General features: G+C 48.9%; 9 protein-coding genes across 9 annotated transcripts, besides 2 other annotated features; 4 read left to right on the top strand and 5 right to left on the bottom strand.

The window, feature by feature from the left end:
* Positions 1 to 41: 41 nt before the first annotated feature.
* Positions 42 to 1,847, bottom strand: GPR1 (the record flags this gene model as incomplete). Its single annotated transcript, XM_009258014.1, has 2 exons — positions 42 to 1,560; positions 1,612 to 1,847. 2 exons carry the CDS (start codon positions 1,845 to 1,847, stop codon positions 42 to 44), a joined length of 1,755 nt encoding a protein of 584 aa, XP_009256289.1.
* Positions 1,848 to 1,982: 135 nt separating this feature from the next.
* Positions 1,983 to 2,006: a repeat region.
* A 3,240-nt stretch (positions 2,007 to 5,246) lies between these two features.
* FPSE_04895 (uncharacterized protein) lies at positions 5,247 to 6,635 on the bottom strand (the record flags this gene model as incomplete). The annotated part of the gene is made up of 1 exon (XM_009258013.1): positions 5,247 to 6,635. One exon carries the CDS (start codon positions 6,633 to 6,635, stop codon positions 5,247 to 5,249), a length of 1,389 nt encoding a protein of 462 aa, XP_009256288.1.
* A 583-nt stretch (positions 6,636 to 7,218) lies between these two features.
* Positions 7,219 to 7,437, bottom strand: FPSE_04894 (uncharacterized protein; the record flags this gene model as incomplete). The annotated part of the gene is made up of 1 exon (XM_009258012.1): positions 7,219 to 7,437. One exon carries the CDS (start codon positions 7,435 to 7,437, stop codon positions 7,219 to 7,221), a length of 219 nt encoding a protein of 72 aa, XP_009256287.1.
* Positions 7,364 to 7,428: a microsatellite.
* Positions 7,438 to 8,212: 775 nt separating the features above from the next.
* FPSE_04893 (uncharacterized protein) lies at positions 8,213 to 8,491 on the top strand (the record flags this gene model as incomplete). Its single annotated transcript, XM_009258011.1, has 2 exons — positions 8,213 to 8,304; positions 8,356 to 8,491. The coding sequence occupies 2 exons, from the start codon at positions 8,213 to 8,215 to the stop codon at positions 8,489 to 8,491; spliced, it is 228 nt and encodes a 75-aa protein (XP_009256286.1).
* Positions 8,492 to 8,757: 266 nt separating this feature from the next.
* Positions 8,758 to 11,280, bottom strand: FPSE_04892 (uncharacterized protein; the record flags this gene model as incomplete). Its single annotated transcript, XM_009258010.1, has 1 exon — positions 8,758 to 11,280. One exon carries the CDS (start codon positions 11,278 to 11,280, stop codon positions 8,758 to 8,760), a length of 2,523 nt encoding a protein of 840 aa, XP_009256285.1.
* A 1,253-nt stretch (positions 11,281 to 12,533) lies between these two features.
* On the top strand, positions 12,534 to 13,852 carry FPSE_04891 (uncharacterized protein; the record flags this gene model as incomplete). The annotated part of the gene is made up of 4 exons (XM_009258009.1): positions 12,534 to 13,086; positions 13,134 to 13,440; positions 13,490 to 13,749; positions 13,797 to 13,852. 4 exons carry the CDS (start codon positions 12,534 to 12,536, stop codon positions 13,850 to 13,852), a joined length of 1,176 nt encoding a protein of 391 aa, XP_009256284.1.
* A 1,671-nt stretch (positions 13,853 to 15,523) lies between these two features.
* On the top strand, positions 15,524 to 16,233 carry FPSE_04890 (uncharacterized protein; the record flags this gene model as incomplete). The annotated part of the gene is made up of 4 exons (XM_009258008.1): positions 15,524 to 15,539; positions 15,707 to 15,728; positions 15,852 to 15,883; positions 16,067 to 16,233. 4 exons carry the CDS (start codon positions 15,524 to 15,526, stop codon positions 16,231 to 16,233), a joined length of 237 nt encoding a protein of 78 aa, XP_009256283.1.
* Positions 16,234 to 18,989: 2,756 nt separating this feature from the next.
* Positions 18,990 to 22,577, bottom strand: FPSE_04889 (uncharacterized protein; the record flags this gene model as incomplete). The annotated part of the gene is made up of 1 exon (XM_009258007.1): positions 18,990 to 22,577. The coding sequence occupies one exon, from the start codon at positions 22,575 to 22,577 to the stop codon at positions 18,990 to 18,992; it is 3,588 nt and encodes a 1,195-aa protein (XP_009256282.1).
* Positions 22,578 to 23,714: 1,137 nt separating this feature from the next.
* FPSE_04888 (uncharacterized protein) lies at positions 23,715 to 24,264 on the top strand (the record flags this gene model as incomplete). The annotated part of the gene is made up of 2 exons (XM_009258006.1): positions 23,715 to 23,772; positions 23,831 to 24,264. The coding sequence occupies 2 exons, from the start codon at positions 23,715 to 23,717 to the stop codon at positions 24,262 to 24,264; spliced, it is 492 nt and encodes a 163-aa protein (XP_009256281.1).
* Positions 24,265 to 24,480: the final 216 nt, after the last annotated feature.

Genomic DNA, 24,480 nt, shown 5'->3' with positions numbered 1-24,480 from the left:
GTATCATCCTCCATGCCTTTGTAACGCCATCACATGACACCTCAATCGTCTCTATCCCACCAGTCGGGAGCTCTGGTTACCCTACGGTCCTGGCCAGCCTGACGCTGCAGCTCCCACTCGGCCTGTTCTTGTTCTCGTCTCTGCTTGGCGAACTTCGAGTCGAGTGTCATTTCCTCCCTTGTGCGTCCTACCCTCGCACCTACATCGGGTGCTTCTTGTCTTCGTTTCCAAAACTGCAAGTTGGAGCGTTTGAAAATTTGATTGTACGCTTGGCTATGTCTCCAGGGCTTCTCCTTTATGCAAAAGACCAGAGAATCAGCCAGGCCATGAAAACAGAGAAAGACAATGCTGGCCAGTCTCATGCCATAAGGTGCTCCTTTACCATATCCTGTAAGTTGGACAATAAATGGCAAGATCCAAATAACAACATAGACTATAGGATATATGAAAAGTAATCGAAGTTGGCGCAAGATCTTTTCGCGCGTCTTGACAGTTCCGGGTGCGTTGATATCGCTCTGGGTCAGAACGAGGTCGTTTTCTTCGCTCTCGGGACGCACCGTTTTGCGGTGAAGTATGGCAAATATATTGGGAATAGATGGCGTAGGGGCAGTCGTAGAAAGATATGAAGACTGCCGCGTCACGAATGACGGTCTTGTTACTGGTGGAGCAGGCGTCTGGTTTTGAAGCTCAGGTTTCGTGTAAATGGCTGCAGGCGCAATCAAATCATCAGAATCCCACCGCGTAGTTCCTGTCGAATTTTGAGAGTCCACTTCTGCTTGCTCTGACTGGGACGCCAAATCAGTGCCGTGGTTAGCCATCCACATCTGCGCTGATCCTCGACGAGCCATTCGCGCTGAGTGAAGCTTGGAATGTGTGCCTCCAGGCATGTCCAGATTGAACGAGTTGAGTGTAGATAGAGAGGGCCTGGTAGGGTCTTCGGCGATGGTGAATGAATTCCGTCGTGAAGTGTTGGACGATGGGATCAGCCCGTGATATTTAATTGTTGGTGTCGGAGGAACAGCTGCTGCTGGGTATTGCATTGGTTCGAGGCTGTCAAAGCCAGACATTTTGGAGAGAGTATTTCTTGAACTCTCGTTTCCCGCACCAAAGCGACTCATCAAGACACGAACGTAGATGTATATGCCGATACATAGAAAAAGGATAATTGCAAAGGCGAGGTAGCGAGGAATCCAAGAGAGGGCGAGTCGTTTCCACATGGGGTTAAACGGAAGATAGCAAAACTGGCCTGTGTTGATGTAGCCAGGACCTTCAATAAATGCCAGTGAAGCCATCACGACGGGGAGGATGGCCGCGAGAGCGTAGGCAGCCTTTCGGTAGGGGTAAAGGCCCTGCTCGCCACGGAAGATAAACAATGCAGTGTGGACCGAGATGAGAGCGACAGAAACATCGGATGCCTCTATACTTAGGGCAAGAAAAAATCCGCTGACTTGGCAAAAGGTTTCATCTGTTTCGATTTTTCCGGCAACGAGTTCGACGGCGGGGAACAGGAGTAGCCAGAAAGATTTAAACATGTCGCTGTAAATGAGCAGCATAATGAGGCTGCGAATGTGTCAGACATATGAGGGTAGTGAAAGGGCTGGTGGCACTCACTCATGTCGAAAACTTCGTCTCATACGAAAGAACCAGAAAGAAGTGACTATCGTTGCGAGGATACTGGCGGACGCAACAACCAGAGTCGCAACGTGTATCGAATACGTTTGGTCTGGAGTGAGCTGAGCCATGGTGAAATGTTTTACTCGTCGTGGCTCGAGAGCCTGCAATGGGGTTGTCCATGGTGAAGTTGAAAAGCCCGGGGCTTCGTCTTGAAGCCAGGGAGGCATAGGCATGGTGGAGATGATGATGATATGTATGTGGGTGGATTAAGACGGTCGGTCCGTTATTCGCGGGATAGATACGTAATACCTGGGTGGCAGGTGTTGATTGTGATCGCTAGCGTTGGACCTGTCGATATCTTGGCATTGATATTATTATATTATAATAATATACAAGGGCGACTGATGTGACGAGTAAACACCACCATTGCGATGTGATTCGAGGTTGAGACCAACATCTCGTTTGGAACAGGGATCAATGGAGGGACCAGGTCTTAAGACTTCCAATCCTCGAAGCCAAGAGGAATCAGATCTATTAACCTAAACTCTAAGGACGCCGAAGCGAAGAGAATGACGGCGGATAAGATTCATTAGCCTTGACCGCTTTAGATGACAGGTTGAATATTTTGTTTGGTGTCAAGCCTCTACGAATTTGACTTTGATCTTCGTTCCTGCCGTTTCTGCCAGGAAAACCAATTCCGCTTACATTGACTTTGTAAGGAAGGAGCAGCACAAATATGTCCGGAGACGGAAAGGTGAAACTTTGGGAAGGAAGTCACTGCAACCGCATCGAACGGCAAGTCCCATGTTGTACTTGCTTTTGACCTCGTAAAGACTCCCAGTAACAACAACCGCCCATACAATTATCGATCAGCTCAACAGATTAAATCATTGGGCGTTTCTTTTGGCAAAGCCTCGAAACACACACACAAGCTATGCCTATCAGTCCATAAATATCCTGGCAGGCAAGGAAAAAACGGGATAACTAATCAGAGACTGTGACTGCACAATGACGATTCTCATCCATTCCACTCCAATGAACGAATTACTTCACCAACAGAATAAGAAGAAGCAACAATACAGACAATCACACAAACATGTCCCATGACAATATTGTCCACACCGCAACAAACAATTTCTTGTCACTACCAACCAGGTGACAGCTCAACTCAAACGCCCTAGGCTGCCCACTTGCACTCTACAAGGGCAACACCATCTCAGGGCGAAGCGAACCCATTCAAGACTCTTTCCGCGTGCCACGTCCGTCGAGGCGCCGCCCTCCGTCTTGAGAAGCTACTTTAACTAGCTCCCTCGCACAATCATTGGGCGAGACCTGACAATTTCTCCGTCATAAGCGAGACACACCTCTTTACGGCCAATTGAAAGAGGATACAGTCCTGACCGTCTGCCGAATCGCGTCAGGAAATAGAGGGGCGGGTGTCGGGATTCAAATCGGCTCAACAAATGTCGACCAGTATGCATGTCACTATGGATTGAAGTGGCAGCGGGAGGGTCAAGCAGGAAAGTATGTTTTTGTTCCTGGATTCTGGGTATGATTTGAATGTTAAAGAATCACAGCAACTACAGCACAGGTCTTAGAACAAGGTACCATCATCCTTGGCCTCAGCTCGGCTCGCCTTTGCTTGTCCACCCCGATTCTATTTATCGCCTAGATCGTCAATCGCGGCCCCCGCATTTTCAGCGATCGCTGCAGGGTTCTTGGCCATCGAGCCCTCACCAACGAAACCCTGGTCGGATGCTGTTCTTGGCATGTTTGTAACAAACAGAAACAACCATGGTCTTTGCTCTCTTCCGCATTTCTCTCTGACCAGGGAAATCTTGCAAAACCAACCAACAGAATTTTCTTGGCCTTCCGATTTCAGCCATGCCAAGGACTGAGTCGCGGGTTCCTGAATGTCCAAGACATGATTCAAGATCATCTAACCAACATTGACTCCGCCGAAACACTAACATGGGGCAGATCAAATTTGAGAAAATCTTTTCTCGCGTTTACAGTCCCAGAAGGACCGAGACTTGTGTATACTGTAGCTTTGTTAGCTCTGCTCAAACTACCGTTTGCCACGAGGCTGGCTCCAAAAACATGACGCCGTCCCTTACTATAGTCTTTCTCTCCATTTTTATAACGCTAAATCCACATCTCTTGCATTGAGGCTCTTCTTGACGGAGAAATCGTCCCTTGTCAGGAGGTGACCCTTGAATTGGTCTCTATGGTTCTCGAAACCAAAGATCGAGAACCCCTCCAAGATTATGTGTCCTTGATTTCACTTGGATAAACTCGTATCAATTCTGACACCAATCATTTCGCCAGAGTATTCATTGCCCGACGCTACACGCAATGCATTCCAGTCGTCTTGGCTTTGAAGGCTACGCTTTGACCCGACTTGGCAGGGTTCAACGAACGCTTTCTGTCATTCCGAGGCAAGTTTGGTGCTCGCTAGAAAAAGTTGGCCTCTAATTGGGGTGCAAAATAATGGCCTGAGTGGTCTGAGCTAGACTGATATGTCTGTTATGCTTCTAGCCTAAGGGTTCTTTGCTTCGCTGCTACGAGACAAGCATTTCTGCCAATTGGCAACGGTAATTGCCCTCGCTTCTCCGCAGCAGAGTTTGCCGATCAATTCGTGATTGATACGTGTCTTGCTTGACTGGAGGAGAGAGGTTCCTTTTAAAGCTTTATCAGAAGACACTATTGACTGCATTGTGATGGCTACTATTGCGTCAAGTGTTGTAGATCCTCAGATCGGCGAGTCTATGACAGATAATTCCGAGTACTCGATTATAAAACATTTGGCAGAGGAACGCAACACCCGATCTAAACGAACCTCACGCTATCTCGCATCTCCAAAAGTCCCAACAATTCTCTCTATTCTATACCTCTTTTGGTTGCCTCCGCTATGTGTCGTTGCGGAACCGCGAACAGGATGCGGACCTGATCAGTTGAACGCTTGTCCACGTGCACACAGTCAATTTACAAGTCTAGATCCCGACTGCGTTCGAGAACGGGAAGCTAGTAGTTGTTCGGGCACTTTTCGGCATACACTGTTCTCCGATGTTTGAAGAAATATCCTGTTCACGGATCCAGTGAAGAGGGATGGAAACTCGAACCAACAGACCTATTGTTTCTCAATAGGGTTTCCTGCTTTCGGGATTAATGAATTGTTGGTGGATTCGCCACTATTCTTGGTCCGGGAATTCGGGAGGATGTTGTCTTGATAACCGGGAGTTCGGGTCAATACATACCAGGGACCAACAACGATGCGTTTTAATTGATCACGAGTTGACCCAATTGACCATCAATCCTTTTTCAATATGGATTGAGCAAACATGATGTTTATGGGAGGCTTTTGCTATGCTCGTCGTTATCCCCTTGTTGGGGCCAGTCACATCATGGCTATACTTTGACCACTCATCACACTCATACATCGAGGTCATAGAATCTATTTGCTCATGTCGCATATTCCATCTTTGTAAACTAGACAACGATCCAAGATAACTCCAAACCTCCTTCTAATGCAAACAAATACTCCTTCCAAGTGTCTTTGCTCTATGTCGTAAAAAAGAAAAATAAAAAACCAAAATACAATAGCCTTGCGCATGACCCTTCCTGTAGGATGTTCACAATCGTCCTTGCGCCAATCTGTGCCTGGAGGGACCATCCTTTGGAACCGGGTCTGGCTGTGTCGTTTGAGGAGAATCGACACTTGTTTGTCCAGTCGGACTCATAGTACCGGGTGTTGGAGTTTTATTGGCCTCGTTAGTCACAGTCCCGATATCTGGATTGTTACTGCTTCTAGTAGAAGCATACCCGTTTGTAGGTCTCACCGGGCCAAGTATTTTACCGTAGGAAGAACGGGGAGTCCCAGTGCTCTCAGTACTGGAGGGTCTGAGTGACGCTGTCATAGGAGCGGGATCAGGTGTAGAACTTCCGTGAAGCTCAAAAGTGTGACCCGGAACAGGTTTTCTGGCCATATTGAAGTTTGAGGACTCTGGCGGACGCAGCAAATCACGTAGCGCGGTTGCTGGACTGCAAGATCGCCCGGGGATATTGGGTACCTGATGTGGTTGACTTTGCAGAGATACTTCAGGCCTTTGTTGAGCCCATGTCTCAGCCTGTGACTGGTTCATATGGCCGTGAGGAGATGCGTCGTATTGAGGCCTCTGCTGCATTTGGCGACGCCTGTTTTGATCCGGAGCCTCAGGTGTGTTGCTCTGACCTAGCTGCTGTATAGGCGATGATCTATCTCTGGAATCGAACAACGTGCTGCTATCTACAGATGGGGTAGATTCGCGAGTTTTTGTGTCGTTGGGGTTGACTTTCGCCCTATTTTTGAGGCTCCGGCCTTTCCAGTACCAACACAAAGCTGGGATGGAGAAGAATACTAGTATTCCGATGACTATCCCTGCTATGTCACCCGCGCTCAAGCAATGATGGCCCTTGGAATGGCCAGAACTTCGACTGGGACCTGCTGGTTCAGTCGTAGAAGTGTCCGCTTCGGAAGCTCTGTCCAGGGTGTATGAGGTCGAAAAGCTTGAGATTGCGGTTATGGCTGCAGTAGTCGAACGGGTCGTACTCGTAATGGGATTCAGACTGGTACGGGGTGCATAGCTGGGCTCTGAAGGATATACATAGCCGTCGCCGAGAAAGAATTGTGCGTCTTTGGCATTGTCGCTCAACTTGGCTGCTCGTAATTGTCTGCTTGGACAACCACTAGAACAAGGATCCACGGCACAACATCCTATAAAGGAGGATGTAGACCAGGAGCAAACATGCCAAGCTACGTCGACATTGTCGTTGGTGCAAGCTTGAGGTGGAATGTACTCTTCCCAGGCCTTGTCGAAGCTGGCCTGGTGAAGATGCTGGTCAGGGCAGAGTCCCTTTCTGGCTCCGCAGGGGTCGACACCGCAGCATCCGATGAATCGGTTGTGGTCGTTTTCACAGACGTAAAAGGTGCTGCCGGAGGGACAGGTCAGGCCGAAGCCTTGGACGGGGTCATTGCCGCCCATGATTGATGTTGAGTGAAGTCGTGGTGCGGTCGTTTCATTTGACGGAAAGGCTGAGGTTTGAGAAAGGGGGTGAAAGTGTAGTGGAAAGAAGATGGTTGATAAAGTAACCTGGAACTCTGGATAGAATTTTATATCCTGTTTCTTGGGTGATGTCTTTGTTCTTGCAGACATGCGATGACACTGACCGATCGACACGGACTGGCCAATTGAGGGTATTCATATTAAATCCATTGACATACTGCATGAAAGATTCCATTATCGTATACCGCTGTCTTCATGTGGCTTTCCAAGACTCTTTGTATATCCCTGCAAGATACATGAGCTAGCTCAGCGCGCAGTACATGTCAAAGAGCACATACAAAGTGTGCATCTCCAAATATGAGATATGACAAGTTTAAGCGTCATTTCATGTTTGACGTACGTAGACTGATTCCGGTTGGATATTTACTCTTTGAACATTGTTGTCGCGCAGGAGAGGCAAGGGGAAGGGGGAGGGAGCGGCGGTGGTATTTTTCTTCTTCTTACAACTCATGGGATTCTCCGTTCATTTATTGTTCGATTAATAGTGAATTACTGTCTGTATTCACAATTTCCATGCGGCGCCCGGTACAGGACCAATCTTCAACACCATAGCCAAGAACATCAACCCGCCGCAGTCCAGCCACTGAGGCCGATGATGCTCATCAGTAAGGCCCGGAGCTTCGAAAGGTCGGGCTTTCTGAGTGGCATGTTGCTGCTGCTGTTTTTGTTGTTTCTGCCGCCAGAGTTGGTGTCGTTGTTGTTGTTGTTGTTGATCTGACATGATTCTGTGATGGGGGTTCAATGAGACAGTCCCCTTGCACCACTCATACAGCTCGAGTCATCTTAATGCGCCTGATATGGCCACCTTCCACCCTTGCCCTCCTAGATATTAGTGAAATTCTCCTGTACTTGTCAAATAAAGGAGGCTGAATTCTTAATTACGCCATGTAGTACGACTAGTTGGGTAGTATACATGTCTTGGAGCCTTTTGCATTTCCTTTATCCATTAGTCAATACAAAGGACGTTGTTGCCATGCATATCCGTAGTTTACAAGACTCATGCATACTGCTGCTTGTCTACAGCTTTAAATAATGTACAAACTCAATAGATGAACACTTTAACATGCTGGTCTTTGTCTAGACAGTTACAGACTTATTCAAGAATAAGACTCTTGTTTCCTCTGCTCCTCTGTGCCTCGTTTACTCTCTTTCAAGCACACAAGATGTGCTTTGATTGAGGATCAACTCTCAGCATTTCGATCTCATCGCATGATTGGCAGATATCCTTGATGGAATCTCAGGGACTCGTAAGGAATGAGGACAGCATGTCTCCTACACCCAATAAACTTTGATCTTGTTCAATCGCGGTTCCTCAACAACCAGAAACTATATCGACAAAAAGTCAATTGTAAAGAACACTTGTTACTTTTTCTTCTCTTTTCATGCCCTCTTTTCACACACAAGTTCTTTTGAAACCACAAACAAACTACTCCCCAAACACACAACCACATCTTTACCAAACAAACCACCCTTTGAACAACCCACGAACCACCAAAATGGGCAACTGTCTCTGCAGAGCTTCCGATCCGGAAGAGAACATCGATCCCAACCACTTTGTCGACTCAGCCGTCGATCACAAGGGAGAAGAGTATGTTTACCAGATCCCAACTAGAACAACTGCTGACAAGATGTTTACCAGCGAGGCCCCTGTTTTCATCGTCGCTCCTGTTGAGGAAATGGTGGAACCCTTAACGGTGACTGTGCAGGATGATGAGATCACGCCGGTCGGACGTGTGGAAGACATGTCTGCTATGCCTATCAAGGCGCATGTCTAGTGTTATCCAAGGCTGATGCGGGATGAGAGTTTTTTGGTATCTATACGGAGGTGGTTAGTGGATGCATTGGAACAGGTACGGCAAGCCCCTATTTTTCCAACGACAATGCTAACATTCCCAAGGCTATGGTTCGAGGGTGCGGATTGACTGTTGTCTGCGAGGATGATACCCAAATGGAAAAGATGGAATAGAAAGAACCAAGGCTCCAAGGCGTAAACCGCCAGACCAGATACCATAATATTACAACTCTCATATACAAACACATTCTACTCAATGACGATGTCCTCTCCCAATCGTCGAAGAGGTAATTCCTCCACCAATTTCTCCAATCGGCCGCATCGCTTGACCACATCCTTTGCCTCCTCAGGGAATCCCATCCTCATCCTTCCTACCCTCTCCCACACAACTCGCCCTTCCCTCTCCATCCTCTCCACGACGATGAGCATCACAAGGGCCTCTTCCACAAACCACAGCACTGTCATTTGTTCTCCCCTGGCATGCCTCTCGATGTACTCCCTCATCGATACAGCCCCGCGACTCATCCGCACGTCGACGCTGACACGGTTGAAGATCCATCCGTCAGGGTGAGATCGCGCTTTAACACGATCTAGCACAAATGGATTGGGCACGTGAATTCCATAGGGTCGGATATGCAGGTTGGGTGGGGAAGGCGGCATGCCTGTCACCGCCGTCGAAGCGCCAAAGTCATACGCCACGCTTCCATCGCGGTTAACAAGGACAATGTTGGGGGAATATGTCCAGCGTATAGAATTCGGGTCGTTGCGTGACACGTGTGTGGCGGTGACGTAGTGATGGTGATTATACTTGCGCTGGATAACTTTGCTGTCTGGGTCGACTACCGTGATGGACGAGTACAGATCAACAGCTCCCTTCCAACCAGCCCAAGTCCAGCTGGGCATGTGTGGACGCCGTGTCGCAATCATGCCGTCTTTGTGATGCCAGAAACATGTCGACAGGGCAAATATGTCGCGTGTGCGTGGTAGTCCTATAACTGCAGGCCCTTGATCCAACTGCGGCGCCCAGAGCGGGACACCCAAGATGTCGAACATTTTACCATTTCCAATGGTGGTCTCTAGACGCCTCAAAATACCGAGGAACGCATTCAGCGAGTCGTTGTCGTAGGTTAAATCTCGCCGCGTGTAGTTGCAGATATGCTGATCAGCCTCTCGGAAAATACTCAATGTACTTGGATCTTCAACCTTGCCGGGAAGTCTCTTCCAGCGTTCCCAGCTCCCGTCGACAAATGACACGCCGTTGAAGAGACCAGGCCTCATAAAGTCAAACATGCGTTGCTGCTCCATATCGTGGTAAAATTCGAGAGGCAGGATGAGCGACTCGGGACAGCACATACCCTCGCATTCCCAGTACATTTGCTGATCTGTAAAAATGAGGCGACGTCGAGCTAGAAGGCCTTCTTGGTATGTCCAGCCTCGCTGATACCACTTGGATTCTTTGATGGCTATCCTTGGATCTGGAAGACTCGATACGAGTGTGATGTTGGAGTTGACGAATTCATACTTGGGCTGCGGTGGCCGTGTTCTTGAGCCAACACCAGGCAATCCATAGTCGGCGTCGTCACCGCACGCTGCAATAATCGCCAGAATGGAACCCTCGAAGATTTCGTCCATCCTTGTAATCTGCTGCGTCCGTTCGGCTGGTTGCAGCTGCTCCATACAAAGACGATCGACCCAGAGGTACCTTATACCGAGGTCTTTTGAAGCAATGACAGCATCCCACACAACCTTGGGCCAAGTCTCTGTCTTTGTGTTTCCCCACACATAACTCAACGCCGCGTATCGCTCTTGAATGGACGCAGTAACAACCTGTGGGGGGTTCTTTGCACAGTCGACAAGCTTGAACCCTGGCATTTCTCGAGTAACTGGCCGTCGTCCACATCGTCCTTGATGGTAAAATTCACAGAACCGTAACCAGTCCTGTCCGATGCTCATATCAATCGTGTCCTCTAGCTCACGACCCCAAATACCTCGCTTCTGCCATCCGTTATTATCGGACATGGAGTTTGCTCTTGAATGCCTGCCTTCTGATCTTGCGCTGAGAAGGTCATTTGTAGGCGCCGCGTCAGGCAATGTTCTGTATAGCATACCGGAACCGCGAAACCAGTCAGCGCTGACATCCCAACTCAAAGCGCCATCGCCGCTCTTTTTGGGCACAACACCTAGAAAGGCCTGACTGACGCCCTTCGTCTTATTCTTGGACGCGTGGCCTTGATCAAACATGGTATTGTTGTCGATGAGATAATTTGTATCTCTGCTGGAAAAGCCAGAGAGATATAAGTCTCCTTCACCCTCGCTGGGAATATGGACTGAGAGGAACAGCTTGCAGAGAGGACATTTTGTCATGAAGCGGTTCTCTTCAAGATCCTTTAATCGACCTAGAGAATGCTCCTTGTTTTCGAAAGTGTCTGCAGAAGTGGGATTTAGAGCTCTTGTAAAAAAGTCATCCATGGTATCGAACGTAGAGTCAATGTCGGCAGCCCAACCGGCGCAGGCAGTGCACAGGTTTGGATCTTGAGGCTGACCTCCTGATCTATCGGAATGGGCAGAGGGACTGCGGCTCTTGCGACCCCAACTGATGCGGCGTATGAGCGAAGCTCTCCTGGGTTCACGAACATCATCCTCCGGAGGGGGATCCACAGTGAGATGCTGCATCATGTTCTTGAGAGGGTTCCGTGACCTGCGCCTCTCGACACCGCCCGGCGAGACAGGCGGCGTGATGGTTGGGGTTCCAGGATCTAGCATCTCTGGCATTGTGAAAGAGGTATCTGAAAAAGAGGTTGACCATTCAAGCTCCGTGATTATCGGGGGATGACCGGTGTCTAACAACCCCCGTTTCGGCTCCTGGAATCCGGTTCTCCACTCTAGGTTGGCGCGCGCCAGAAATTGATTGATTGATTTGATGGGGCTCTTTTTTCGAATCCCAGTTCCACCGCTAAAAAAAGAGTAGTAATAGCGGTGCCGGCAGGGATTCTATTATTAGTGGCGTCGATCGACTTGTGTTGAGTATAGGGGAATGTTGAATCGTTGAAGAGAAGGGAGGAGAGAAAGATGCAGAGACCAAATAGTTGATGATAGATGTTGGCAGGAGGAAGGCTTAGACTTGAAGAGCCTCCAATTCCAGAAATAAACGAAAACTATTTCCAGAAGGAAGGAACAACACAGCGCAGCAACTGCAACTACAAACGCGGCGCAGGTTGGCTCGTGAGGCGGGGCTCTAAAAGGCCAAGATTTGGGGGCCAACAAAGAGAGGCAAGAGATGATGGACGGGAAAAGAAAAGACGGGAAAAAGGACTATCTAAATAGAAACAAAAAATAAATTCTTTGTTAACTGATGCTGTCCCCAAATCAATATCAGCAGAGATGAAAAAAAGAGCGAAATTCCATCCGAGATGACGACGACAAGGGGTTTCCGCTCGCCAACTGAGACAAGGGTCAATAGTTGGTTCTTGACAAAGATATTAATATACCTAGGCTTACAGAGTATAGGGAGACTATTATTTTGTAAAATTGAATTGATGACATTTACCGGGCATGAGGCTGACGGGGACACTGCCTCATTTGGGGGACTTGGCATCAGAGCCTGACTGAACCAACAGCTTTATATTACTCCATAGAGAGGAAATGTACGTGATAACTGATTCGAGGTGCATTTGTTGTCGTGCACTAGTTCACGCATGACGTAGTTGTATCATTCTAACCGTAAAACCTACAGAGTTGTAGTGCTTCTGTTGAACCATAAGTCACTGCGCCAGAGGACACAGCGCGCTAAGCGTTATAGTTACAGTGGTCTTTTCAAGTCTACAGGTTCGGTTTAGCAGCATCGCGGCTATCTCACGAGTCCAGTGCGACCCCGCAACCTCGATCGAGCGATTTCGGCCGCAGGAAAAAACAATTGCCGACCAATTCCTTCTCCCAGTCAGTTACAAAATCATTCTCCACAACGTCGCATTTGATCCTCAAGCACTCAATTAATTCGTCAATTGGCTTGCGAAGCACCCGTCGCCATGCTCTCAACCACCTCAATGGTCTTCCGGGCCGGCGCTCGTCGCGTCGTGAGACGATCCATCCCCGTCCTCCCTGCCATGGGCCCCAGCCCTACCCGATACCTCGCCGGTCGACAGAACAACTTTGTTATCAGCGTAAGCCAGCAACTGCAGCAGCGACGTGGTTACGTTGCCGAGACAAACCCCAACCCTCCTCTGGGCAAGAAGAATGCGTCAAACGAAGGTCCTTCTCGAATTGGTCTAATAGGCGCCCGAGGATACACTGGTTCAGCTTTGGTTGAGCTTCTTAACGAGCACCCCAACATGGAGCTCACCCATGTGTCGTCTCGAGAGCTTGCTGGACAGGAACTTCAGGGATACACCAAGCGCAAGGTCATCTACGAGACTTTGTCTCCTGAGGATATTGCCCAATTGGACAGCCAGGGCAAGGTTGACTGCTGGATCATGGCTCTCCCCAATGGCGTTTGCAAGCCTTATGTTGATGCTTTGGATGGAATCAACAGCCAGAGCGTTGTTGTCGATCTCTCTGCCGACTACCGATGGGACGAAAAGTGTAAGGATCTAAGCGAGCAACACCTGCGCAGTTGCTAACCAACACAGGGACATACGGTCTCCCCGAGCTTGTAAAGCGCTCCAAGATTGCGCAGTCCAACCGTATCTCCAACCCCGGATGCTACGCCACTGGTGCTCAGATCGGTCTTGCTGGAGCTCTTGATCTGATCGAGGGAACACCCACTGTTTTCGGTGTCTCAGGTTACTCTGGAGCCGGATCCAAGCCCAACCCCAGGAACAACGTCGAGGTTCTCAAGGACGCCATCATTCCTTACTCTCTGACCGGACACATCCACGAGCGCGAGATTTCTACACAACTCAACACCCCTGTCGCTTTCATTCCCCACGTTGCTGGGTAAGTCAGAACGACAAACGTAATCGACAGTGACTAACGGGTTCAACAGATGGTTCAGGGGTATCACTCTGACTATTAGCATTCCCCTTAGCAAGGAGATGACTTCACGAGATATTCGACAACTGTACCAGGACCGCTACGCTGGAGAGAAGCTCATCAAGGTTGTGGGTGAGCCACCCCTGGTGAGTGCCATCTCTGGACGCCACGGAGTCGAGATTGGAGGTTTTGCTGTCGACAGCACTGGAAAGCGCGTTGTCGTTGTCGCCGCCATCGACAACCTCGCCAAGGGTGCCGCCACTCAATGTCTGCGTAAGTAATATCTTGTCTGAAGCTGGTCGTGTCTAACCAATTTACAGAAAACATGAACCTCGCCCTGGGTTACGGAGAGTACGAGGGTATCCCCGTCATGTAAGGGATCAGCAGCAACATACACGGATAATTATGTATAAAGGTTGTCTGCTTTAGACGCTAGAATTATTGGTACAAGAGATTTAAATGCATTGAGCTTCCAGTTTCGACTATCCTGCAGGTATCCTCACAAACAACATCTCACACCATCATGGCTCAGGTCACTATAAATTCTCAAGTGGCGCAGTAAATATCTCACTCGAAGGATCAGGCTGAGTAGAAACATCCACCATCTCTCGCCTGATTTGATCTGATCTGCAGCTGAAAGCTGATCATTTTCAACCCTCAGCGGGTACAGTAACACATTTCGGGGTTCCATCTTGTCGCTATTGTTATTGAGGACAATTATATTTCTTACTCATATCTGACATGATGGTCAAGATCTCCATTCTCGAGACTTGCACAAACGCTTCAAGCAGGTATGTGTAGGCATGGTCTGCATCGAGGCAAACTCCTTGTTGTAGATCTCCAAGCGGGGAAGCATTGCTTTTCTGCCTTCTTTTCTCTACTCTTTCTTTTGCGCCATCATTTGCCATAATCACTACTTTCAACCTCATTTACCCTTTATCTACTCTGTCTTTCTCTACCCTGGAGCCTATCAGTAATACATGACATCCACAACACAACGTCTTGGCCCGGCCCGTCGCGCTGGCCTACAGTGGGGAAGAAGCGCCAATTGTCAGGACTTGAGTCGTCAACCACCTAAAACAACGGTCGGGTTTCTACCGAATCTGCTTATCTACAGAATCATGCATAGAGCGGTTATCTAAAATACTGTACAAATATCATCTGATAGATCTTGGCGTGTGACGTTGTTTAGACCGGGAGCTAAGAAACTCTAATCGACCTTAAACCTCTAAACCTCCACCAACACTCAGATAAGACTACCGTGTTAGTAGCATAACGACAAAAGATTCGATCAATAGCGAGTCAAGACATCACAAGTGATCAAACACCAGTTCAAGGCATGCAAGCTTCAATTTGGTATCTACCATGCGCTACCGTCGAAAAGTGGCCGTCGCAGCTATTTGTCCGCATGTTATGCCATTTCTTTCATTATGTCCATTCCCATGTCTGTCCGACTTGCTTGATGAGAGACCGATCCAGAGACGTTCCTCATAATGTACTCCGATGAGACATTGTCACGAAACCGTGATGTAAGCCAAGTGTTGTCAGGTTTGGATAATAATGGATTTAGTGCTGGTGTGCTGTTAGAAGCCATTCAGTGTTATCGTCTTTGATGAATGCTCACCTTGCAGCAAGAGCAGTCGCTGGTGCAAGAAGCGCCGGCGTGGTTACAGCAAGAGCTAAAGACTGTCAGTTAAATGTCCACGCTGCTTGACCAGTCTTGCCCAAGTTCTTGGAACTCGAGCAGGTAATGACCAGCTGGGAAACACTCACCAGGGAGACATGTTGAAGATGTTGGTGAAGAAAACTTCGAAAAAGTTATAAAAGTGTGTTGAGTTTGTGTTGGAGTGAATAGCTTGTTGGATGAAGAACAAAAAGTCGAGTTTGAGGAGATCAAGCGCCCTTTTTATACTTGATCGAGGCCACCATTGATCCCACTCCAGCCCTCCATACCCTTTATCAGACACCAGTTGCATGATTGTCGCATGGCAGAGTGTGGGTATGGGCGTGTAAGAGGCGACAGTAACTCCACTCCACGTATATCGACATGTTGTCCGACTTGGGTAAGCAGTTCCATCCAAGGGTTCTCTTCAAGGCCACCCTACCAGCCTGTCCTCACCCCGCATGCCAATGTGCAATGTGGGATACCATGTCTCTGCAATTGGCCCAGGTCATGCATAGTGGTTGTGCCGAATCTGCAGTGCATAATGAGCTCTCTACTGTAGCAAAGCTCTCACCCAGGCTCAAGCTCCGTGAGTTTCGATTCGCGCCGAGCCGGAATGCAACCGCTGCTCCAAAGTCCTGGATGGCAACATCATGTCAGGTTACCAGCCAGCGAATGGTGGTGTAGTATCGTAACACTGATCCGTATCAAGTCCAATGGTTCCTGGTCTAGGGTTCTCCAACAGTAAGCTTCAAGTGTGGGAGTGAAAGCTGTTTCCCACAATCGGCATGATTTACATACTGCTGAGGCCTGCCGCCGCGCTTGTGGAGGGATCGAGTTGGGGAGGCGGGCTTGCCACGTAATGCCATTCGATTCAATGTATAATGGTGTGTTTCTAAAGAATGCCGATTACCTCTCAACATCTAGCTTGGGCCGGTTCCCAAGGCATCCAGCTGCCAGGGACAAGGCGACGTTGGAAGCAGGTCATGCTTTCATGGAACTCGGAGACTAACGTCGGAATAGAAGTCGATGTGGGGGCTCGATTAGGCCGGTTGATGGAGAACGGGAACGGTAGTGGTTACGGCGAGAACTGATAAAAATGGGTTCCGTGCCTCACCCACACCGGTGAGTATGAGGAGGAGCATCCAATATCGAGTGATACATATCACATTCCAAGACCCTGCGTGAAAAACGGGGTACTTCCCATTACGGTACCAAGCAGCCTCGTCCTGTACGTGGACGAATTAAGATAATTCATTCTCCGATGTGGGTACACGGAGTGAGTGGTGTAAGAGAGTGGGATGGGAATGGATGTATTTGACCATGTGAGAGTCGACTTGACCTGAAGCGGGGTGAGGTAGCCAATGACAGATTGCTTGATGTGAAGGATCATCATGGAAAGATAGTCCAGCGATAACCGAGTAACGTTTGCCGCCGAAATAACCTTTAGCCGTTGTGATCATGCAGCACAGCCATATCGGGATACTAGCTCATCATAGTATGCGAGCGTGACGAACCAGTGTGATAACCAGGCGTATCAGCAAGGCCATGTTCAAGTGCGATATGCATTGTAAACATTATTCAGTGAGGTGGATGGAAACATGAGGGATAATCGAAACGTGAACATGGATGGGGGCCACAAAAGAAACATGGACCGTTCAGATACAACACTTCTGAACCATTCATGCATGCATCCCACGCATGCATTTTAGTAGGCAGAGACCATTGGTTCTCACTCAACTCGATGTGCAGATGACAGGGAAACGCAAGGCAGAGATAGAGTTTATGCTTGGAGGCAAGATGACCTGTCTTCAAGGCGTGGGATTTTCAACAGGCATACAACTAATATGCTTGTACGATAGCTCTTTAGTCATGAGAAACCATCGGGCTATCGGTGGGTGTGGGTGTGGGAGTCAAGGAAAGCTGATCGACCAAATATGAAGAAGGAACATGACCCACGTCTAACGCGGTAACTGTTCAAAGCTACCAAGATGACAATGGGCCGTAATAAAGCGAAAGAGAAAAGAGTGAACGGATACTTGCCTATACACATGAGTGTTGCACAACGTTGCTGGTCAATGTGACCTTGTCTGGGGGACATGTCTTCAACACCATGTATCTCTGTCAGATGCGATGATAGTGGGACAACAAACGTTTCCTCACGTTTCTGCTACTCACAGGCATCTAGTCACTACATCATCATCACACCAGTCAGTCATCACACTCGGCAAGACTCCAGTACCCTGGCAGTATCTCCGTTCGGGCGAACCAATGTCTTCCCCGATCAGTGTCGAATCGGTCCGTAAGTGTCTCCAGGAGACATTCGAGTATGTCTGGTCAGGCTGTGATCAAGGCGTGGGATGATGAAACAGGTCCTCGGCAACTCGGCCTGATGGTTCACACAGGAATCGGGATGCTGTGTCGTGGGGGGACGATTCTCTTTACGCCATCGTTAAATTCAGGAATAAAGCGTCCACTCGAATGGGGCCATGGGGGCTTTGGATCATGCGAGGTGATGTCGATGAGGGATATTGTCTTGTCCGGTCGGTAGATGTAAGTCGAGGACTGGGTGATCAAGAGGGAAACGAAAAGGGTGCCGGTGTCTCGATAGTGCAGTTCTCTATGCTCTTCTGAGGCTCGCGATGATAGAAAGAGGTTGAGCGTTAGTCATTGTTACTTGAGGAAAGAAGGAGCTCCTCCCAGTTCAATCTCCATGACGTGGTCCAAGTTGAGCTACAAGCCCATAGCAACAGAGAAGGAGCGACCTTCCGGAAAGCATTTAGGAAACACCTCATTATAAGCAAGGCAAGTGCTTGCTCAGACTTGATCGTCTAACTAATCCAACAGGGACGGCCTCATTCTTATACTCAATCTCACACCGACTCAACCGTATCAGACAACCAGCAGTAATGGGTCGCTTTGACGCACGAGTGCAGCAACTCAACAGACACTCTGAGACTCAAAATCCATTGATCGCCTTTATTTTGGTGTAGTTGTGTCGTCTTGAGTGAGGGAAAGTCATCAGGGTTAACCATCAAGGTTCGCATATGTCTATCCGGGTTCTCACAACTCAGCAGACCCAGATATGACGATTTGCGTTATATTAGTGATAAGATGGATATGTACATGGTTAAAGGGTGATTAGAAGTGTATGAGTCTTGTATTTTATATCTTGGGGCTAAAAGCACCTTTGTAGGTAGCAAGTGATGAGTGACCAGTGAACCACATACTTCGATAGCAACACTGATAACCAACGAGTGATAAGATGACGAGATGGTTTACTCATGGTCATGGTTATAGTCTCTCAGGATCCATGTGAGACTGTCAAGTCCATGAAAAGACTTGCAGTTCACCATAATCTCGTAAGTATTGGCACTTATCTACTCAACACAGCAACCTCTTGCTTATCATGATACGACCACAACCACGCTGAATCGTTTTCTTGTTCGATTTGCAACAATTAGAAGGTCAAGCGAACTCCCCTATGCATACAAAATTAACACATAATACGTCTTGTAAATTCAAACTAGTCATCTTTAATCCCAACTCAGGGCAGCATCGTGGGCATCGCGACTCATGGTCTTGAACATAGGACAACGAACTATCACTACATCAGTTACTCTCAAGGACATACAGACTATTATCACAACTGCAAGTATTTCTCAGACCTGTCATCAATATAAATAGTCAACATAACGTACGCATATGAGCTTCGACCATCACATAAACCATCAAAGTCCAACAAATTCCACATGCTCCGAACCAGTTTTATTAACCATGAAAGATAGTTCAACCCTTTATAAACTCCAATATTGAACGATGCTATATGATTCACTACTAATGTATCTAACTAACCCCAAGTACCTCCTCCACCACCACCTCTACCACCCTTCCTCTGCGCACTCAATCGCCAATCATCTTCTGTAGCGAATTTATTATAAAGCGGCTGGATCCTCTCCGCCTTCTTCCTCTTACTCAACCTATCCGTAGGTGCGACCTTGAAAAATGTAGGCGCGGCCTCAACGAGCCATTTCGGCTCAATGCTCGTCGTGCAGTGCATGTACTCCTTGCTAGTGAGGACAAGTTCGTGATAAATGACCCACTCGGCTTGCTTGCCGAAGAGTGCCGAGCTAGGATGCAGATAGACGGGAGTACCCTCAATAAGGGTCTTGTATCCCTCCTGGGGGTCCTTGCGAGCGGCGTTGCGAAAGAATCCTGCGCAGAGTGCCCGGCGGACTTTTTCTGTAGCGCGGCCGCATGATCTTATAGGGTGCTTGTATCGGTCCATGATCTTGACAATTTGATCGCGGACATCCTTGGCTCGACGCATTGATCGCGCCTGGATAAAGTTCTCAAAACACCACGGTGCTGAGTAGCCACTCGTTTTCCAAGAGTTGTACACATTAAGGAAAGTCAAGTGGTCGCCGTGGGGGTCGTGGAACTTTGCCTTCTTTTGGTCTGCCTGGGACTGCTTCTCCTTGGGGCGGTAAAACACAGTCGGGATATTCAGCATGGAAACAATGCTAAGCACTTCCTCGGCACAGTCGAGATCAACAGCAGCGATTAGAACCTTGGCGAGAGAAGGTTCCATAGGGAAATCGGCCATTTTTCGTCCCAAACGCGTGAGTAGACCTTCATCGTCAAGGGCACTGAGGGCGTAGAGCTCCTCCAACGCGGTAAGCATTGTATTAATTGGGGGCGGGTCCATAAAGTCAAAGTGGAGGAGGTCATTGATACCCATGGCTTTGAGCATAAGAATCGTAGTAGACAGGTTCTGGCGTTGGATTTCGGGGATGGTGGTCGGAAGCATTTCAGACTGGTAGGCTGCCTCGGTATACAGGCGGAAACACTTTCCAGGACCTGTTCGGCCAGCACGACCAGCTCTCTGATTCGCTTGGGCCTGGGAAATAGGCGTGACAACCAGTGAGTCCATACCAAGCTTGGGATCGTAGGCATTTTGCTTTACGAATCCTGGGTCGACGACGTAGTAAATCTCGTCAATAGTGATGGATGTCTCTGCAATATTGGTGGCGATGACAACCTTGCGGCTGCCTGGCGGAGCGGGATCGAAAATTCGACTCTGCATTTCGGTTGGAAGAGACGCGTAGACGGGTAGAATGATCAAGTCTGGCACGTTGGGCCCCAAGGCTTTCATTCTCTCAAACAAGACCTCACAGGCTGTGTCAATTTCTTCCTGGCCTGTCAAGAAGAGAAGGATATCGCCCTTGGGTTCGGTAAGATGAATCTGCATGACTGTGACAAGTGCAGTATCCAGGTAATCGGATTCAGGTTCCCTGGAGTAAAGCACTTCGACAGGAAAGGTTCGACCGGGGATAGTAAAGATGGGGCATTCGTTAAAGTATGCAGAGAATTTGTCTGCGTCGAGTGTCGCTGATGTGACAATTACTTTCATATCAGGACGACGCTTGAGGGTCTTTTTGAGGAGAGCAAACAGTACATCAGTGGCAATGGTACGTTCGTGGGCCTCGTCAAGCATGATGCACGAGTATCGGTTCATGTCTGGGTCAACCAGAATCTCTCTCTGAAGCATACCATCGGTCATGTACTTGATCTTTGTGGACGGGCTGGTGCAATCCTCGAATCGAATCGTGTATCCAACCTCTTCACCAAGCTTGCAGCCGACTTCCTCAGCTACACGTTTGGCGACTGACATGGCGGCAACACGACGGGGTTGTGTACAACCGATCATACCATCGTTGGCGAAGCCGGCTTCAGCAAGATATTGCGTCAATTGTGTCGTCTTTCCTGATCCTGTCTCTCCAACAACAATAAGGATCTGGTTCTCGTGGACAGCCTTGATCAGCTGAGTGCGGAAGGCAAACACAGGCAGAGACTCTCTCTGATCCTTGATGCTCATATTTGTACGCTTGCCCAGCGATTGTCCCTTGGGAATGACTGCCTTTTTCCATTCGGGGACATCCTCAGCGGGCTGGTTCTTCCTAGCGTTTCGCAAATCGCTAGCAAACTTTCTCTTGTCGGGATCGGCCATGGGGTCCTGCCATTGCTGAGAAAGGTTCTCTTTAGGTTCGTCCTTGGCAGCAGCATCGGCCTCTTGTTGTTTCAGCTCCTTGCGTTCTTTTGCCAAGTTGGTGCCTGACATTGCTGCTCGGTTCATAGAGCCATCTGGTGCCTTGACGACGCGAATTGGGGATAGCTCCAGAGATTGCTTTGTCTGTCCAGCCAAGAAAGGTGGTTCTTCCTCACGGACTTCAATGTCGACATCCTCTTCCAGCTCCAGCTCGCCGTCGCCGCGGAGAGTGGCGTTGTAGTCTTCCTCCAGGTCGGGATAATCAGAAGCCTTGGCCACTCCGGATGCGATCAATTGTCGAATCTCCCATCTTTCAGGAGAAGTCATTCGCTTCTTTTGTCGTCGTGGGGGACCCATATCGTTTCGAGGCATTCCGCTTGGCTCTGCAAATCCGTCCCTTGCGCCTCCTCCCAGTGCTTCCATGTTGGCGCCCGTCGACATGCGAACCTGTGGCTCCAGGTCCTGTCCGTTCTGCTGATCAACATCCTTCATCGATAATCCCACTCGATCGCGGCCGTTCTGGTCCTTGTCAAGACTCGTAACCTTGACCCAGACTTCCTGTCCCTGCGTCACCAAATCGGAAGGATGATTGACGCGCTGCCCTGTAGACATTCGAGACACGTGAACCAAACCATCAACTCGTCCTTTCACATTATGCAAGTTGACAAAGCAACCAAAGTCTTTCAGACCTGTGACATGACCTTGGTAGACCTTGTGAAGCTGCGGTGAATCATCGACTTCGGGCGCCGGGGCGTTGCGGAATCGATCGTCATCGTCGTGTCGTTTGCGACCTCGTCGATCTTTGCGCGAATCGCGGTATCCGTCGCGCCAATCTTCATCGCCTCGTTCTTGTGATCGTGACCTTGACCGATACTTGTCTCGTTTTCGTCGTTCCCTCGAGCGGGATCTATCTCTTCGCCTTCTCCTAGACTCTTTTTGATCGTTCTCAGGGCTTCGGCTCCGTTTTCTCGTGGGTTTTTCCTTTTTCGCCTTTGGTTCTAGGCCCTCCAAGAGCGCGAGGGTATCGTCAATGGCATCGGCTCCATCGTCGCGCGCAGGTTCCTTGTCAGGTAGCGCAAGGCCGCTAAAGACCTTTTCTTTTTCTTGAAGGGTTCGGGAGGGGTGTTCTTTTTGTTCGTCTTTTGCTTTGCCTTTAAACTTGGGATGCAGAGCGAGCACCAGTCGGTCTATACTTTCAACAAGACTAGGAGGCAAACCGGGAGTGGACGTCTCGAGGTTATCGCGGAATTCGTCGAAACTATTGCATTCTGTACGTTTGGCAATCAGGAATTCAGCTACAGTCTTTTCGCCAACACCCAGATGGTTCTGCACTTCTGATGTCACCTTTGAAACAAGGGACAAAAGCTCAAGATTCAGCAAGTCATCCATCGCGATGTTGATGTCGCAAAAGGAATCATTTGCAAGACATTTGGACCAGATACCCACATGTTATCTTATCGTCACGTGCATCTAACAGTATTGCTGTTGGAGGTCAACTTTTAAATGAGCGTCGGGTAAAAGTAAAGATAGATTTAGACGTAACTCTATCTAGACGATTCCTCTGATATCATTCATTTTATATGGAAGAATGCCAAAAAAAGACGAGCCGGCCATGTGTTATTACCAATGATAAAAAGCCAAAAAGATTGTATAACAGTGGGTTCTAACCACCTAAGTTGGACGAACAGGGAATCGAACCCTGGACCACTCCCAATGAAGACTCGGCATCGAGAACATGCTAAGGGAGTATTATACCACTAAACCATTCGCCCCGAATGGGATTATTGAGAGTTGGTGTCAGAATCCCAACCATGAGGTGCTCGCTGTGTTCTCGAGTGAGAAGGCATCGAAGCGAGAGTCTAGGGTAAAGACTGACTCAGTTTTCTCAGAACCAAAACCTACCATTTAGATCAGCGCCCGTTGCAGGTGTGTTTTGCATGCTCATGCGTGTCAGAAACTTTCTCGCTGCCTGGCGCAAAGGATCTGTTGAGAAGTCGTCCATGTAAGTGAAGTGACGTAGGTTAGTAGGGTGAGATACAACAGGATTGCGATAAGAAGTTGCTCCTTCCTTCCATCGCCTCATGGCCCACGAGAGATATAGTATGGCAGCCTGGCGATAACTTCTCGTCTTTGTCCGCATTGATTCAGTGCGTTGAGAGTTTGAGAGTGCGTTCTGGCTCCCTCCGGCCAACCGTTGAACATTCGTTCCAAGGGCCTCAGTGATGACCCGACTGTGGCTGTAGGCGGGGTTTGAGACTGACAATCACCTCTGCACCAATCACAACTCCAAGTGATCCCTGCCGCAGCACTATCACTTACGCAACCCCCTCCCCCAGGAACGCCACCTCCAGGTGACCCAATTTCTGTCGCAGAACTCCCCAAGAGCGTCATCGTTCAGCCTGGTCACACGCCCTCAACTCTGCTCTTTCATTTTCATCTTTCTACAAATCAACACAGAAAAGACCTACAATTCGCTTTCCAACCTAAACAAAACCAATTTGAGATCCTTCTGCCTATCGCGCAACAATGTGTTCCGCCGACTTCTTCCTCGCTTTCCTTGCCATTCTCTTCCCCCCACTGCCTGGTAAGTTCATCGCTTTGACCAACTCCCATCGTCGCGCATCGCTAACACGTCAATTCAGTATGGGTCAAGTGCGGTCTCTGCAGCGCTGATTCTTTTATCAACATCCTCCTCTGCTGTCTTGGCTACATTCCCGGCCTCATTCACGCATGGTATCTGATCGCCAAGTATCCCGAGCCACCCTACGAATATGAGTCTCTGCCCCAAGATCGCGAGGGCAACCGCGTCACCTACGTCTACGTCCAGTGCCCACCAGGTCCTCACCAGCACGGCCAGAACAACAAGCAGCCAAAGCCTCAACCCAAGCCCCACTCTGGCAACGCCGGAAACATGAACTACGGTACCCAGAACGCTGCCAGCTCTTCTCATCCCGCGCCCCAGCAGCAGCAGGGTGTCACGAATAACGGCGAGGGCAGCAGTTCTAACGACCAGAGCGTACCTCCTTCCTACGCCGACGTTGTCGCCGGAGACCACAAGATTCAGTCCAAGGACTAGATGCCCTATCGCATGGTCTGATGGAAATAAGAGTTGTAGGCGGTTTCAAACCCGTCTCCATCACCACCAAGACGACATGATACAATTTTGCGCAGTCGACTTTAACAACAAGTGTGGGTGAGATGGCCGAGTTGGTTATGGCGCCAGGTTAAGGTTAACCTTAACACCAATTTCCTGGTGGAGCAATCCTCCTGGGTTCGAGTCCCAGTCTCATCA

This window comes from Fusarium pseudograminearum, chromosome 3, assembly GCF_000303195.2.
Source record: "Fusarium pseudograminearum CS3096 chromosome 3, whole genome shotgun sequence".
In the NCBI taxonomy this organism is placed as follows: domain Eukaryota; kingdom Fungi; phylum Ascomycota; class Sordariomycetes; order Hypocreales; family Nectriaceae; genus Fusarium; species Fusarium pseudograminearum.
This window is presented reverse-complemented; position numbering and strand designations above follow the sequence as displayed.